We start from the raw sequence: 17,267 nt of genomic DNA, 5'->3' as shown, positions 1-17,267 counted from the left end.
GTTTTATATCTCACGTCCGTTTAAATGACGTCTCTTTGCTCGGGGTTCCCCCAACTCGCGTTGCGTTAGTCATCCACATTTATACATTTAAATAGCCCTGTAAAGCCATAATGTATTCATGACAGCACTGAGCCGCCATTTACTTTATACTATTTACCCGCAGCCGCCATCTGTTATTTGCAGAGTTAACCACTGATTTCCGCTCGAATTTTAAACCCTGCTTTGGAAAATGGTGATCGCGAAACGGTTTGAGAGATTTTCAAATGTAGAAGCATGTACCAAACAGATTGAGCAGAACGAATAAATCTGGTTAGCATTTGAACGTTGTAATTAACATCGTCGCATTTTAAAAGTTTAATTTTAATGGTCTATCAGTGACTAGAAACTTTTTATTTTCTTTATTTATTTATGAATAGGTACAAAATAAAGTACAAATTACATATAAAGAAGCTTTGCCTGTCCAACTAGGCAAGTTTCCCGTTCCAGGACAGACAAATTGACATGTATAGTTCTTATGTACATAATTACATAACAAAAAATTTAATTTTTCTCTGCCACTATGTAATGTAATGAGGAAAAATCTATAGATATATATATATTTTACAGTAGTAGTGGCTTTGTAAAGATTAACACGGTAACATATATTGCATTCGGATTTACAGTATAAGAGAAAAGTTAGGTATTTAGTAGTAATGAAAAGTAGATATGGAGATTTTTTTGTTTTTGTTTTTTGTTTGTAATTGTGACAATGTAGAAAAATTAACCTGGTAGCATATATTATATTCAGAATTTACCGAATTAACCTGGTAACATATAATATGTAGTATTGAAAAATGTAAACCAGGTACCTGATAACATGTTGGAGGAATTACGAGTACCTACATTAAGATTTACAACATAAAGAGATACTAGTACCACATATATAGGTCACGCAGTTAGAATTAATTCAACAATACGTCACAAGTAGGAATGCGTGTTGTGATGCACAGGAATTCACTTCCGACACTATATTTACGTTCGAGAGTGGTGGATATTTTCAGTATCGCCCGGGTGAAAGAAAACCATCCAGAAACGTTGAAGTTGCTTGAAATTGTGTTTGGTGACCAGATCTGAATAGTCAGGCACTTCTCCACCATCCTTCCAAAGTGATGTTCTTGTCAAACGTCGTTGAGAAATAGCATTTTAGCGTCATGTACATTTATTGTTATTAGCGACAAAGGGCCAACAAGTGCTATATTTGATTCATTTTCAGTGAATTTTTCTTTTTTATGGTCGACTTTAAAAGTTACATACTGAAAAAAGTAAAGCAAGCAACGCATCTGGCTAAGTACTGTGCTCTTACGAACCTACACCCTACGATATCTTGATACCATACGTTAGGTTACTTTTAATGTTTAGTGGATTGAGCGGTTGTATATCAGGTGTACTTGCCGATTTCCCCACGTTGACGGGAGTTAAGCAGACATTTTCGAAATCAAATACAAACAGTAATTTCCACTATGGTGATTTATTTTTACGGTATTATGCCGTGTTGCACTGTTCGAAACGTTGCCTAATGAAGAAGATAGGGCAACCTAAATATAAATCACTATAATACTTTTGGTCGTGAAAATCTCATATCAGTAATTTTCATCTTATTTTGAACGCCAAGTGCTCGAAATTTTACCAAGAAGTATGAACATTTTGCATTAAAAAGTGGTAAGAGGGGATGGGGATGTTTCTTTGAAATCTCGCGTAAACAATATTTAGCAAGATTTCCAAAGAACATGAATTCTTTTGAAATAATTTGTATACCGCAGTGGTGGATCGCATCGCCACTTAGCACAAAACTGAGGTAGCGGTCAGAACGCGCTGACCAATCACAGAGCGTTTAAGTGACAAAAATTTTCACCCACATTCTATATTGGCAAACCTATGTACAGAACTACAGAGGTATTCATAAAGATTATGGTAACCAATAATACGTGGTTCCCATACTTCAGCAATAATGTCATAACATCAAAGTGCGTATTTGGTTGTGTCATAATACTATTACCATGATATGTGGATTCCTAGATTGCTCTTAACTCACTTTAATGTTACCACCGAATATATTATATCCTAATAGAGAGCGGTAATCTCACTGAAGATAGAATCTGTAGACGTACGATATATACCTATTTGAAAGAAAACAGTATCCAATTTTTACAAGACTTCGATTCCTAGACCTTGAAATTAATTATCACTTCAAAATAAATTAGATATTTGAAATTTTTATCAATCTAACCAAAAATTAGTTTTCAAGTAAAATTTCCGTACACCCCTATTCTTAGGGCGATAATGTACAAATCAGTTTACATTTATAAAATATGCGTTTCGATAAACTGAAGCTTTTCTTATAATTTCGCTTAGGGCGAAGCTTAATGCTAAATCACTATTTTGATTAATCTTTATAACGAATTAGTTTACGTAATGCATATCAAAAAATGCTTTAGATAAATTGAGGGTTTTACTATCGTTTCGCTTGAGTAGAATACAAATAAAAAAATAAGTTACTCAATAAAAAATATAAATGTAAACTACTAAAAAATTTTTTTTCAATAGAAATGTATCAACGTGTAAAGGAAACAACTTTTTAAAAATACAGTATTATAACAAGATTATCTGTGACAGTTTCACTTGATTAAAATTTTTGCTTTATTATAAAATTATTAACAAAATATATAAAAAACATGATATGTGCTTGAAATCGAACGCATCTAGACTCTTTGAACTGGTTTTGTCAACGCATTTTAGTGCCTATTACCTGCAATATAAGGTATACCAAGAATATACACATTTTTGGCTTGTGGCTTCCTCGTGATTAAAACTTAATTATATATAAGCGTAAATTACTAGAAAAACTATATATATATATGAAGGCATATAAGAAACAACTTTTAAAAAGTACAGTTTTATGGCTAAGATTATCTGTGCCAGTTTTTATTGGTTAGCTTTTTTTCTTTCTTATAAAATTATTTCCAAATTAATTTAATTAATTGAAATCGACCGTTTCTAGTATTTGCAAAGCGATTTTTATGGCTAATGCCCTAATTCGTGGGATACTAGTCACATTAAGAATATACTGAAGAATAGTTTGATGGCCTTTATCATAAAGAACATATCAGATGCTTAACAAACACAGGTTTTTCAGAATTTGCCGAAAATTTAATCAATACTCACCACACATTTAATAAAAATACAGGAGTCCAAATAATTCATAAAAATAAAATAGGAATACGCCTGAATAACTTAGAAGCTTTAGAAATTTCTAAATCAACGAAAAATAATTCCCAAATTTTAAATAAACAGATAGAACTAACTAACAGCCCGATTTTAAAGTTGTTTCCTTGCTCCAACCTAACCCGTAACCCCCACCCTTCCTTTGTTCCTCCCCCAACCCCTCCCCCTCCATCGCACCAACCAGTCTCTGATGTTCTCTCTCTCTACTACATACTTTCTTTTTCTTTTATGTTTACCTTATACCTTGCTCTGTATTATAATTTATTATTATATTTTATTGTCCTGAAGAAGATTGAGTCCAATTGAAATCGGTCGACTAATATACCTCAAAATAAAGTGGTTTAAAACAAAGTGTTTGTTTCGTTTTGTATAATGTCAAGCCACAAAGTGTTTGCTTTCTTCGATAATTTAATAATAATTTACTTTCAAAGATTTCCGCAAAGAAATGTGCATATACATGATATTTTACAGTAACTTTAGCTTGTCTTCTTCAGATAGGAAGGTAGCACTTTAACTTACTATGAGAAGATTAATTGTGAAAATACTACACCGAGCTTGATTTGAAATGAGAGCTATTATTTATTCAAATGCGATGACTGCAAAAAGGAACACCGGTAGATTGAAAATTATTTGTTTGCAGATTCAGCTTTCGTTCATTTAAATAATATTTTAGTACAATATTGTACAGGCAACTTATTCAAAGAGATTCTTGCTTGCGTAGGGATGTACCTAACTTGTTCGGGTAAATATCCAGATACGCTGAACATCCTTAATACGCACAAATTATTTTACAAAACACTTCTTTGCAGTTTAATTATACTGAGGAACAAATACAATATACAAGTGTGCGGGGGGTGGCAAAAGTTACATGACGGTAAAAGTAAAAATAACAACTTTTTCCCATACAAAAATATATTTTTCCATACAAGAATATTTATTTTTCTGTACAAACAATTCAACTTTTTAACTTGAAAGCTACTCTACTTTACCCCAGGACATCCTATAATTCAGATGAAGCAAATTATTGCATTTAAAAAGATCTAAAAAAGAAATAAAATGAATATACTCATGGATAATTTTATGTTTTTTGCTCACGCCATGATTGTGACACGTGAAGATTGTTTTAAACGATAGTTTTTTTAAATTTTTTAACACAACCCAAACTAAAAACACGACAGAATATTTAATAAACAACTTGTTCTTAATTTACGATAAAACTAGCCTAAAACCTATTTTGATGTTTTCAAATGTAACATAAATATTAATAGTAATCTATTAACATTCAAGATGGTTGCAAAGCGTACACAACGAATTTTTCTAATTTAAATTTTTACGAAATATTATTTAAAATGAATTATTTCACGTCTCCGGTGACTGAAATAGTTGTTCGTCATTGTAATTATACTGATGCCAATTTTGTTTTTTTTTTAAAAAATAAGTTTCTGGATATATACTGTAATTTATTTGTTAATGTGGACATACAAAGATAAATACAAACAAACATACCTTCAGCCACTCCCAAATCAAGCACAGTGGCGTTGATCCACAAGTCCTCTGCGATGTCCTCGGTCAGCTCCGTGGCCGGCGAGGTAGTCTCCATCACGTCGTTGGAGGTCACCTCCTTGGGAGTCGTTTTGGAAGTCTCGGCCTTTATGGAGTTTGGCAGGACCATGTACTGGAATCGGTAGCCTGGAAAACAATATTATTTATAATACACGAAATAAAACATAACAAAAATATGAACTATAAACAATGTAAACCATAGAATAAAGAAGAACACTAGAAGGATATTCTATATAAATTTAAATGAAAACAAATGTCGCAACTGATTAGTACCTTTGGGTTTTAGACCATTTAGAATATGTTCTGCCTCTGTAACACTTGCCTGATATCGTATATTACTATCCCATTTGAATGTCATAATCACGGCGAAACACAGTTTTGTAATGTAAATCTAAGGCCCGTTTGCACAGACTTTTGGAACACGCCCACATCGAATTCATTGTAATCTTCTCTATTCTATAGTATAAGCACACTAATATGATTAATTCAAATTAATAAAAAATTCAACAAGGCCATAGAAAACAAACTGTTTTAAAAAAATATGTGAAATGCTTTTTGTTAGATTTTTCAGTGCTATAAAAAATATCTGCTACACGTGGTAAAATAGAGTATACAAACGAATTGCTGTATTTAACTTTATTGAGAGAATTAATTATTTTAAAAACTGAAAATGACATCACATACCAATATTCCATCGTTGTAATAAAAATTTATTATGATTTAATAGCTCTATTGAAAACCTCTCCATTTTTCTATCAAATCTATCTCACAAGATTTATCTCGCTATCCATTTAATCTAAATGAAAATTAAGCCAATAATAATCAGACTTTTGAATCACTTAATACATAAAAATCACATTTATTACGTTCTTCTTTATTCTGAGTTAGTAAGAGTACCTAATAAAAATTATATGTTTATTTTCACAAAAGGTCCGTTATGATAGATACTCTGTTTTATAATGTGTATCTTACCGGTCAATATCACAGATGATTATTACAAACATAGTAAGCGCATGAACGATACATAGAGCAACTAACGACGGAACGAACAGGTAACCCCAATATATATAGTACCTATGTCCTCGACTGCACAGAGAATTTTTTACTTTACATATTGAAAAGTTGAATGATGTCCAAAAGTGAACTTATACAGAGGCAAAATAGGTAATGAATACCCGCTTAAGGTTAGGTCTTACCTACGCGGAGAAAAATTAGTTTAGCTAATTTATTAAAAATGTCTTCAAATAATCGGTAATCCGGTTAAACATAGGATTGCAGGCCTTGACGAATGAGTTAACAGGTTTCCTGACAAACTTTTAGTAAATTACGAATACATTATCACGATGTTAGAACATTTTTTCACGAAAATCCTTATATTTTCGATATCAAGACACATGCGTTTGCCTTAACCCCTCAGGCTTCTTGTACATTTTCGGTTATATTTCTTAGAGATGCTGTCAGAAAGTCGGAGAATTTGTGTTTATTTAAATAAATACAATATCTCTGAAAATAATTGATATTTAAAAAAAACTATTTTTTAAGGTGTTGAAATATGATTTAAAATTCTATTATGACTTTTTTAAAAAGAAAAATTAAAAAAAAAATTGGTGATTGCCCTCACGTTCCCCACTGATTCCTACAATAATTACAGTGATTGCCCACATGTTCCCCACTGATTCCTACAATAATTACAGTGATTGCCCACATGTTCCCCACTGATTCCTACAATAATTACAGTAATTGCCAACATATTCTCCACTGATTCCTACACTAAACACAGTTATTGCCCATATGTTCCCCACCGATTCCCACAATAATTACAGTGATTGCCCAAATGTTCCCCACTGATTCCTACAATAATTACAGTAATTGCCAACATATTCTCCACTGATTCCTACATTAAACACAGTTATTGCCCATATGTTCCCCACTGATTCCCACAATAATTACACTGATTGCCCACATATTCCCCACTGATTCCTACAATAATTACAGTAATTGCCAACATATTCTCCACTGATTCCTACATTAAACACAGTTATTGCCCATAAGTTCCCCACTAATTCCCACAATAATTAAAGTGATTGCCCACATGTTCCCTACTGATTCCTACAATAAATACAGTAATTGCCTACATATTCTCCACTGATTCCTACATTAAACACAGTTATTGCCCATATGTTCCCCACTGATTCCCACAAGAATTACAGCGATTTCCCACATGTTCCCCACTGATTCCTACAATAATTACAGTGATTGCTCACTCCAATAATTTGTCGAAAATGGTTATCAAAACAACCTGAAGATACACACCCATTTATTTGTAATACTAAAGAAAAACCTACAATAAGGTAAAACATTAAGATAATATAAGAAATATCTGCAATAAAATGTAATGGAGACACTGGTTATTGAGGTTATTGAGAAAAGCGAAATTAAAGTGAGAGTGGGCAGTCACTAGTTGCGGGCAATCATAGTCTAGTTTACCTACAAACAGCTGTTTTTTAAATCTGTATTTAAATTTAGAATGCGTACCTTGAACAGAGGTAGGTACCGAAAAGGGATAGGTACTGACATTTTTCGCTATACTTTTCTTTGTAGGTTTCGTTAAGACCACCCGACCGAGGCACATGCCAACTTGACAAAGGTATCAGTAACTTAGCATGTAATATGTATGTATATTTTCTTTGGGTTTCTGGGACAGGGGAAACGTGTAGGTATATTTCCACCATTTATTTATTTGTAGAATTCATTTGACAGCCGTCTTCTCTGTGATTCCAACCGCAGGTCTCTGAGGAATAGCATTCATTACAAAGATACATAACGGGACCGAAAATATTTCATTTTTAACGGTTATAATAAAAAAAGATATTTACTAAAATTACAAAGAGTCATGCAAAAACTATAAAATATTAGAGTTAGTGGAACTTTAATTTTAACTACTTTAGTGGCCAATGTATTGTGTTTAATTTATAGAACTCCATTAAATTATTAAAAAGCTATGTAAACTACAAATGTAAATCAAATTTAAAAACGTTATCATTAGGTTTTTATAAATTTTATCTGAATATCGCACAAGAATTCCAAGTGCTCCCAACCCTCTGGAGCCAGTGAGACTATGGCATCCTCAATTGGGGTATGTTGTGAGGCTGAAGGTAGTGGGAAGGGGGGGAGATGGGGAAGAGTAAGAATTTACCTGGATGTTTGGATATGGTCACCAAACACAGCTAAAGCTATTTCAAGCATTGTTTCAACTCTGAATGGTAGTCTTACACCAGGGCGAAACTAGGAGTATCTTATACTATGTATTATTTGTAATCAATAATTTTTTAAATAAATTCTTAAAATAAAAATTACTTGCGCACGCCGGGATCTGAGCCCGCAATCTAGTCGAGAGCATTAACCAATTATTAGACCACGAAGCCGACTAAAGTTTTAGTGACTTAAGTTTTTATTATTATGACAGCTGTTTATCCATTAGGCCATTATCAAAGTGTGGCTATGCCACATCAAGTCGATTTATTTATATGATTCAATTTACCCCCACCGTGTTTTTATTTGTATGATTTAAAGTGATTTAGTAATATTTTATGTAAAAACCGATTTAAATATATCTATACACACAATTGATTTTCAAATATTTGTTTCCCACTTTTAACGATGGCAGGTTCTCTTCTTTGTTTTATAATGGCGTGAATACTATTTAAGTGAAGAGCCACAATACTTATATCAATGGAAAATCGCCGGTATTTTAATACCAAGCCAAAAATATTAATCTTATAATGCTGGAGGCTATAATTAAGGGATATATTATTAAATAGTGTGAGCAGAACATAATTCTGTGGGAAATATCAGAGAGTAGTCAGTTGGATAGAGAAGTAAATGGATACAGTAGCTTGAACTGCAATCTGTAATAACTGAGATAACGGAATCAATGAACAAGTGAAAAAAATACTTTTAAAAATGGCAGGCAAAATGTTAACAAAATGACTAACCATCCCAAATTTTGCAAAGTTGCTATAAAACTAGTTGTTTCCAACCGATTTGGGCGTGGCGGGGTCGTTTCTCATAACTTCTCAGGGAGGTTTCATTTGTTAAAAGTTTTTATTTTTCTTTTATTGAAACCGCGAAGCAACCCAGAGATTGTGTGGATTGGTTCATATAATCTTTCGGTTTTTTGATGCCGCCATTTTGTTTTTTTTTGTTGTCAATCGTTTTTATTGACCTGCTTTGGCAGTTTAGCGGGTGCACATAATGAAGAATAATTAATACTTATAAAAACAAAAAAGTTTTGACTAGCAACCCGGAGGTGGCGGGTTCAAATCCCGTCGTGCGCAAATCGATTTTATTTGAGTTCGTTGTGTTATTTACAATTTATTCCTGAAAAATAATATAAATAAATAGTATATTTGCCGCACGTTCCAGAGTGGAAAATACTCTCAGTATCGCCCTGGTGTAAGACCACTAATCAGAATTGAAACACTACTTGAAATGGATTTAGCCGTGTTTGGTGACAAGATTTGAATAGCCAGGTATTACCTTACTTTCTTCTTCCCCATCTCCTTCCCCTCCCCATTTCCTGCAGCCTCACAACACACCCCGATTGGGGATGCCATAATCTCACTGCTCCAGACGGTTTGGACCCTTGTAAGGTATTCATATAAAAATGTGAACGATCACTGTTATCTTGCTGTATTTGATTTGTGGACAACATTTAGAACAAAAAAAGTTTGCCGTTTACAAAACTTTTGTATTTATTTTAAAATTGACACTGAGTATCTATGTTATAATATAATTCATATTTATTAATATTAAGAAATTTTAATTTTAATTTTTTTTTTTTTTCTAATAAATTTTAAAATCTTCCAACTGAAATACCAACAGTCGCACGCGCTTTTTCTCCTCTATGTGCTGGGATACGATCAAACCTCAAGCAATAATATATTAAGTGTCAAAAAATTAAAATTAAAATACAAAAAAATCATTTTTTCTGTCTGTCTCGACACAAGTGAGACAGATGTCGAAAAAAATATGTAATAAAACTTTATATTGATGAATAAATAAAAAAAAATTTGAACTCCCAAAATCCACCAGCCATATTTCGTTCCTGCAAAACGATTTATCCTATTCATTATAAATGTTAAAGAATTGCTCAAATTACTTATGGACACGCTTGTATCAGAGAAAACAGTATCTAAGCGTAATCTTATATAAATGGAAATTTATAAACAAATATCCGGAATCACAGTAGATACGCTCTGTAATGAATGAATTAATCTCAGGAATTAGAGATTCGTCTTGTTATTTTTGAGCATAGTGCGATTAATATAACGGAATTAAGAGTCGCCGCGCCGTCGTTGTCGGATTAATCTTGATTCATTATCTGCCTGCTAAGACGTTGAATGTCATCCCTTATCTTTTCAACCCTTGTAGCCTGTTAAATCCGAGACAACCCCTTTTTCGTCTTCTTCTCCCTGAACAATTGCGGTGATGTATTATTGTTCCCAGTCCGAACGATGGCCTATTACCATTTAAGCTTTTTAGTTTGGTAATGATAACAATTTACGTGCTCGGCTTCCCCCATCCATTAGGGTCCTGTTCCCCCGTCAAATGACCCTTTAAATGGCACAATTAGTGATAATGTCTTATTATATAGTTCAAATATTTTTGGGTATAATGTATTCCAGTGCAAAATTACGCCATTTTCTGGCGATATTATGACCATATGGTCTGATTTTAGTTTAGACCTAATCGACTTAATTTCGCCAACGAGGGATCGTTCGATTTCAGTTAGTTTAGAGAATATTGACGTGAATGAATAATTAATAGACGTTTATTTTCGAGAGAAATGTGAATAAAGTTTTCAGCTGTTAAAGCTCTTTTCAGATCAGCGTGACAGCTGTTCTAGACGAAGGATATACTAATTGAAGGTATGTTGAATATATTCATTGTTAAATAATCCACAATAGTTGCATAAAAACTCTTTAACCGAGAGTTCCAAAGTTCCCTCGTAGATTTTTTGTAAAATATCGATTTGATTTTTTTAATTATTCATTTATTTTAGCCATTTGCTTATTTATGGGGGTACATCAAATACTTATATTATATCATATTATATTATGTAATTAAAAACTGTTTTATATTATGTAATGTAATTCGTGTATCTTTTTTATTAATAAATAAAAAAAAAAAAAATGTACATCTAAGTATACAAATATTTAATTTATTGTAACTTGCATACATACATTGGTATATTTTTACATTTTTTTTTATTAATATGGCTCCTTCAATGCAGTTAAAATCTATCAATTGGTACAGACTTTATTGTTAAGATTGGACTAATTTGTATAGTAAACAGTTTTGTGTATTGGCTTTGTCTTTTTTGTAGCCTAATTTCATTGCACGTTCTTGTGTTATGCCTGTGAATGTCATAGTTGTGTAAAATTTTGTTTGAAAAGTATTTTGGTAGTGGTTGTTTATTATTTCATCTATAAATATCATCGCATTGAAGGATGTTAAAAAAAACAAAAATATTTTTAATGATTTATTGTCGATCGAGATATTTCTGTGTCTTGTGGAACGAGCTTCGCAAACTTCAACAAAGCTCCCTACTCCATACTTCATACCTTGACTATTTCAGCAGTGCCAGTTGTGTATTAGAAATTCAAATGCAGTAACTTGATGGAACTATAATTATTTTAGTTCACATTCAAGTTTTGACTACGGTACTGGGCAGGGTTATTGTTTAAGCGTCTCTGTCGAGGCACTTGGCAGTGATTTGAAAACGCACTTCTATTTTCTACCGGCAAGTGTATAAAATATGTAATCAAATAAGGAAATTAGCGATTAACTTTTAATAAAAAAATATGAATCTTCAATTTATTGTAATAACTTTTGAAGCTTATACAAGTCAATGTGATATTTAAACATTGAAAAAGGAGTTGATATTATCAAATCTCAATAAAATATGTAAAAAACCTGATTTGATTTGCCATTTTTACGACCAAATCGTGATTTCTTTTTGAAGTATTATGCCGTGTTGCGCGTCCTCCTTCATTGGCGGACGTTTCGGACTACGTTACAGTATTAATCATCAGGGCAGATAGAAATGGAGTAAAGATTTTTATTTTATTTTTTTTATTTTATTTTTATTTTATTTTATTATTTTAATAAAGATTATAGTTACATTAATACAAACATATTTTGCAAAATATAATATTAAGGTTCATAATTGGTCATGTATACCTTATCAGAAAAGAGGAGCTCTTGTGCCTGATAAGGGAGCCACGATTCTTACTTAGATTCAATGTTATAATATTATGTTATGTGTATATATATTTTTTTATTTTTATATTTTTAAAATAAGTTTTATTGGAAAAAAAGTTTGATTTTATTTATTTGTTCTTGTTGGTTCGTAATACAGCGCAATTCGGAAGGGAGATTATTGTAGTTTTTTATGGCTTGGTAAATATAATGGTTTTGCATTTGAGTTGTTTTAAAGATTGGCGTAATAAATTGATTTCCATTTCTCATCAGTTTGTAAAATTCTTGATATTCTGTGTTATTTTTTTCTTTACACATTTTTATAATTGAAGATTGCTTAAATATATCATCAATATTTGGTACTGGAAACAATTTAAAAACAATACTTAGTTATATTCGGTCATTTCGATTAAGGAATTACTAGTACGTCTTTAATTAATTAAACCATGTGTCAGTAGCTCAATTCAAAAGAGTCAAATCATTTAAACCCGATTAGAAGTCAATAATTTCAAAATTTCAACACCTACGTAATAAATACTAATCCAGTAATTATTATTTAATAAGAAAAATTAAATAATTCAGCGCATGTGAGTACATACAAAAATTTGGTATATAACAGGAAAATAATTTACCGCTGAATGATTAAATTACATCAATGTAATGATCCAATTATCGGTTTCCATTCGCCCATTGACCAACGAGTTGGAATTACTGAAACAACAATTGTATGAGGTCACTTCAAAATAATCGATTCGCATTCGAAAACATATATATTTTCAATATTAATTTGAATGAATCCATTGTTTTCGGAAGACGATTTGTACCGAGGTTTTTTTTTTAATATTTTCAAATCGAAGAAAATAATATCACATGTTTTAACCCTCTGACTTAAATGTGTCGACTGTAAAACAAGATGTGTGCTGAAGTAGACATTTTCGTCAATAATTTCCGAAAAAGTGTTCTGCTGTTGCTAAATAACATTCTGCGCTAATGATATTACTTGTGTCTCTTGTTTCTTTATTTGTGTCTCTCGTACTATTTTTTTCTTTCTTTGTAATATTTGTCACTTGAGTGAGCTTTTAATTTTTTTTTTAATTTTGAAGTTTTATTTGTTTTGTTTTTGAATCATTATATATACTTGTAAAATAAGTTTTTTTTCCCTTTATATAGAAACTGAATTTGAGATGAGCTACGAGAAAATCGATATTTGTTGAATGTGTGGAAAGGATTTAAGCTATCAGTACATCAATTTATTGGGTAAATATGTCACACTTTGATGTGTCTTTTTATTGGTTTGATTTTCCGAAGAGAAGAATTTCGAGTATTGCTCTAAATTCTGAAATTAGTTATGTCTTTGTTTGACAAAAATGTTGTGTGTATTAATGTAATTCTGTTGAAGTAATAACAATACGTATTTGAATATGAACAATGAACACGTTGCAGAGTGTAGATAATGATTGAAGAGCCTTTTCATCAGCGGGTACAAATTCCACATTTTTTCTTCTTCCGCACGCTTCCGTTATTATTAAGTGGATCATATTTTAAAGAGACCTTTGTCAAAATTGTGAAACTCAGAACGCGGCGAGGAAGTAATTACTATCTGGCGCTAGTCTTGTCATGTAAGGCCATTTTGGCGTGACTTTTACTTTTTTCTTTGCACATAACTTTTTTAATGTTGGCTGAGTTTTTGCAAGAGAATTCCAATTTTTATCTATTGTGGAGATGTAAAATTAAATTTCAATCTCCGAAGGGTAACGACGCGAAAATTACACTTGAAATGAAATTAGGTTGAAATTAATGCGATTCGAAATTTAAAAAAATGTTAAACCAATCTTTACATTAACCCCTCAGGCCTCTGGCATATTCTGTCAGACAGTTGAAGTATTTCGTTTTGCAATAAAATCCAAATAAATGTATTCTTTCTGAACGTATCCGAAAAAACTAAAAATTAAAAAAAGTTTAATGTTTGTCAAATTGCAGTCGGAATCTTTTTAATTTTTAAAAATATTTTTTTACTACTTAATTTCAAAGTATATACTTGATGCAGGTATAAAATTTTTTTTTCAGTCTTTTTTTTCACTAGGGTTCCTGGTCTGAGGCGGCCTGAAGTTTTTAAACTTTGATATTTAGTTTCTTACCCAAAACATGGAGTCATACCATAGAAGTCGCTGAATAACTTATCCAAAACCTAGTCCCCCTCAGCACAGGATCTCCTAGTGAGGAGGACTATGAATATAATCAACATCTATTTTTTATATATATATTCTTATAAAAATGTAAAAAAAAATGTATAATATAGCTACTAAATAAAAAAAAAAAATAAAAAGTTGTCTTTACATCGTCTTCATAATATTTGTAAGTTGAATATCACTCTATTCTCTCAGCCATGTTTTTATTTTTGTTTTAAATATATTAATTTCCGTTATTTTTTTGTTCGATTTGGCAGAGCATTTAATATTTCTCTGTCCAAAAGATGTGTTCACATTGGTTCAAGATGTGTTCTCTTTGGTTTCATAGAAGCCTATATTTTAATTGTTCTGTGATTAACTTATTAATTAGAATTAAATATAAAGCGTGGTGTTTTTTCTTCCAAAAACCGTTTAGATCATACTTCTCACCTTGACAGTAAGGGAGACATTAGGATTTCTGTAAGACAATGTTTGAGCTGTCCCCAAAAGCGAATTAGTAGGCTTAAAGCAGAAGACTGAACGGAAATCTATTGAACGAATAATACAAATTAAAAGTTTTATAGTACAACACTATATATAAACATAATTTTAAAAATTTTAAAAGAATATCTCATTAGAAACTCTTTGCTAGTACAAATGAAGTCGTATCTATGTAGTGGGTATATATTTGCACACATTTTAACCTTGCCAATAGAGATACGTGATAGCATTCTCGGAAACGAGATATTATAGTGTATCTTGGAATAATAATAATATTTATTTTAGTTATGTACATCAGTAAATAAAGAGTCATTGATACATTTTGAGGTCAAGGTTGTTTGCGATGTAAGATGAATACGTCAATAATAACTGTTTAACATCTGTCTGCCGCGGATATATTTAAGATCAACTGTTGCAATAAAATCAATCTTTAAATAGTTTTTCCTATTATTCTTTAACCTCTCACAGAAGAAAAAAGTTTTTAAGAAATCTATGAAACTACCTTCTTCGAAGATACTTTAAATTTAACTCGACCATCTTCTTAAAAGAGGCCAAACCAACTATCATAAATTAATAATCATCAGGAACTCAGCAGATACGGTTCTAAAAGTGTTCTAGGTTCTAGGTTCTTTAAGTGATGTACCATTATAAATACAATTATACTAGAAGAAGGTCTTTCGAAGATTCTTTGAAGAAACGTGTGAAAAGATTTCAGTAATAACATAACGTATTATTTTTTAAATAATGAACTAATGTTTATATGACAAGGTTTTATGCATAGCATAAAGGATAACAAATAATTTTAAGCAATAATTAGTCGCCTGAAATATCAATACAAATTAAAAATATCTCCCGAGTAAAAAAAATGCCGAAATAAAAGCAAATAAAAGTAAAAATTAAAGCCGACATAGCTCAGTGGTTCAGAGCACCTGAACGGACATTAGAAGGTACGGGTTCAATCCCCGTTAGCTGCATTTATTTTTACTCGGAACATAACATGTTGTTGTCCTATATTCGTCTCAACAGTAAATAAAAATAAAAATACATAATGCAGTACGACGCCTTTTTCAATCATATACTCGTAGTACAATGTTATCCTAGAATGAATATATGTATAAATATTTACTATACTATATATACACTAGAATAACGTTGTACTAAATATTTCTATTTTTGAGACCGATAATTCGTGGTGGAATTCCATTATAATATATTATAATAAAACAAATAAAAAACTTTATTCCACTTAATTTTATTTTGACCGTAACCGGTTTCAGCTCGTCAAAGCCATCTTCAGACTGGTCCTTCAGAACTTCTAAAACCAGTCTGAAGATGGCTTTGACGAGCTGAAACCGGTTACGGTCAAAATAAAATTAAGTGGAATAAAGTTTTTTATTTTTTTTAATACAATATATGTTGTACTAAATGATATAAAAAAGTCTTATTGCACTGTGTATTTTATTATTTATTTGTTGTAACCTGTTGAGACGGATATTGGACAACAACGTTTTTTTATATATACATACGCTTTTGTACATACAAATGCTGCTACACCATATTCTACAAGCTGGTGAATCAATCAATAAACTAAGCTTATTCAGAAAATAATAGAACATTTCATGTTCAAGAAACAAGTTACCTACCCCATGCATTAAACTACTAAATAATATTGGCACAACCGGTAAAATGCGAATGGAACATTGCGTATAAAAATTAATTAAAGTTATATAAATAATATAATTATATCAATTACACATATATTATATATTTAACGTATTATATATCTACCGTATATCACACTAAGGCAATTTAACTGTTAATGTCTGTTACTAATGAATTTCTCGATGTCTTGGTTCTCGTACGACGTAGACTATTATTTGATTAAAAAATGAGCTTACCGATAATTGGTAAATTATCAGGATGTGGCGCCAGGGTGGAAGGTCCAGTGTACTGCCGTGGAGCCTTAATCTCAATGTCAAAGAAGTCGGAGTTAACTCCTTTTAGAGAGACCTGAAACAAACAAAACACTTTATAAGTTTTACAGTTTATATACCCTTAATTTAATTGTTGAACTGTAATTGAACTTCTCGAAACATTTGACATGTTGTTTCATCGTAAGATAATTACCAATTACGTGTCAAGTTTCTTGTACAGTGTTTCCTCCCTTCTAAAACAAGGTTCTCTTCTAGGTCATGCAATGTTCCAAATATGACATTAGCCCCGATAGAAACTTAAAGGCATTGAGTATAGTAATATCTCACCTTGCGTAATATAAAAAAAATAATAAATGTACCACCTGATGGGTCATTACAGGTCTATTATTAATATGACTTTAAAAAGTTATGTTTTCAAAGGAAAAGAAAATTAATTACACCACGAGATGTTGCGCCAGTATTATTAAATTGTTTGTATCTAAAAGCAAACCTCGTTCATCCTTAGGTAATAATATGTAACTATACCTTTGAAAAAAAAACATTCTTTCATAAACAGGTTGGACAAACGCCAATGAAA

At 31.4% G+C, this 17,267-nt stretch overlaps 1 protein-coding gene across 1 annotated transcript in view; it reads right to left on the bottom strand.

Moving 5' to 3' along the window:
- LOC149421322 (fasciclin-2-like) overlaps window positions 1-17,267 on the bottom strand; it is a 430,107-nt gene that overhangs the window by 21,823 nt on the left and 391,017 nt on the right. Inside the window, exons 8-9 of the mRNA XM_089635946.1 lie at window positions 16,655-16,766; window positions 4,768-4,950 (exon numbers count right to left, since the gene is read on the bottom strand). Of these exons, the coding sequence (XP_089492072.1) occupies window positions 4,768-4,950; window positions 16,655-16,766 (295 nt within the window). The remainder of the gene's footprint in view (window positions 1-4,767; window positions 4,951-16,654; window positions 16,767-17,267) is intronic.

This window comes from Hesperophylax consimilis, chromosome 9, assembly GCF_061612785.1.
Source record: "Hesperophylax consimilis isolate HC1 chromosome 9, BYU_Hcon_1.0, whole genome shotgun sequence".
In the NCBI taxonomy this organism is placed as follows: domain Eukaryota; kingdom Metazoa; phylum Arthropoda; class Insecta; order Trichoptera; family Limnephilidae; genus Hesperophylax; species Hesperophylax consimilis.
Note: the sequence above shows the minus strand (reverse complement) of the source record. Positions and strands in the feature narration are given on the sequence as shown.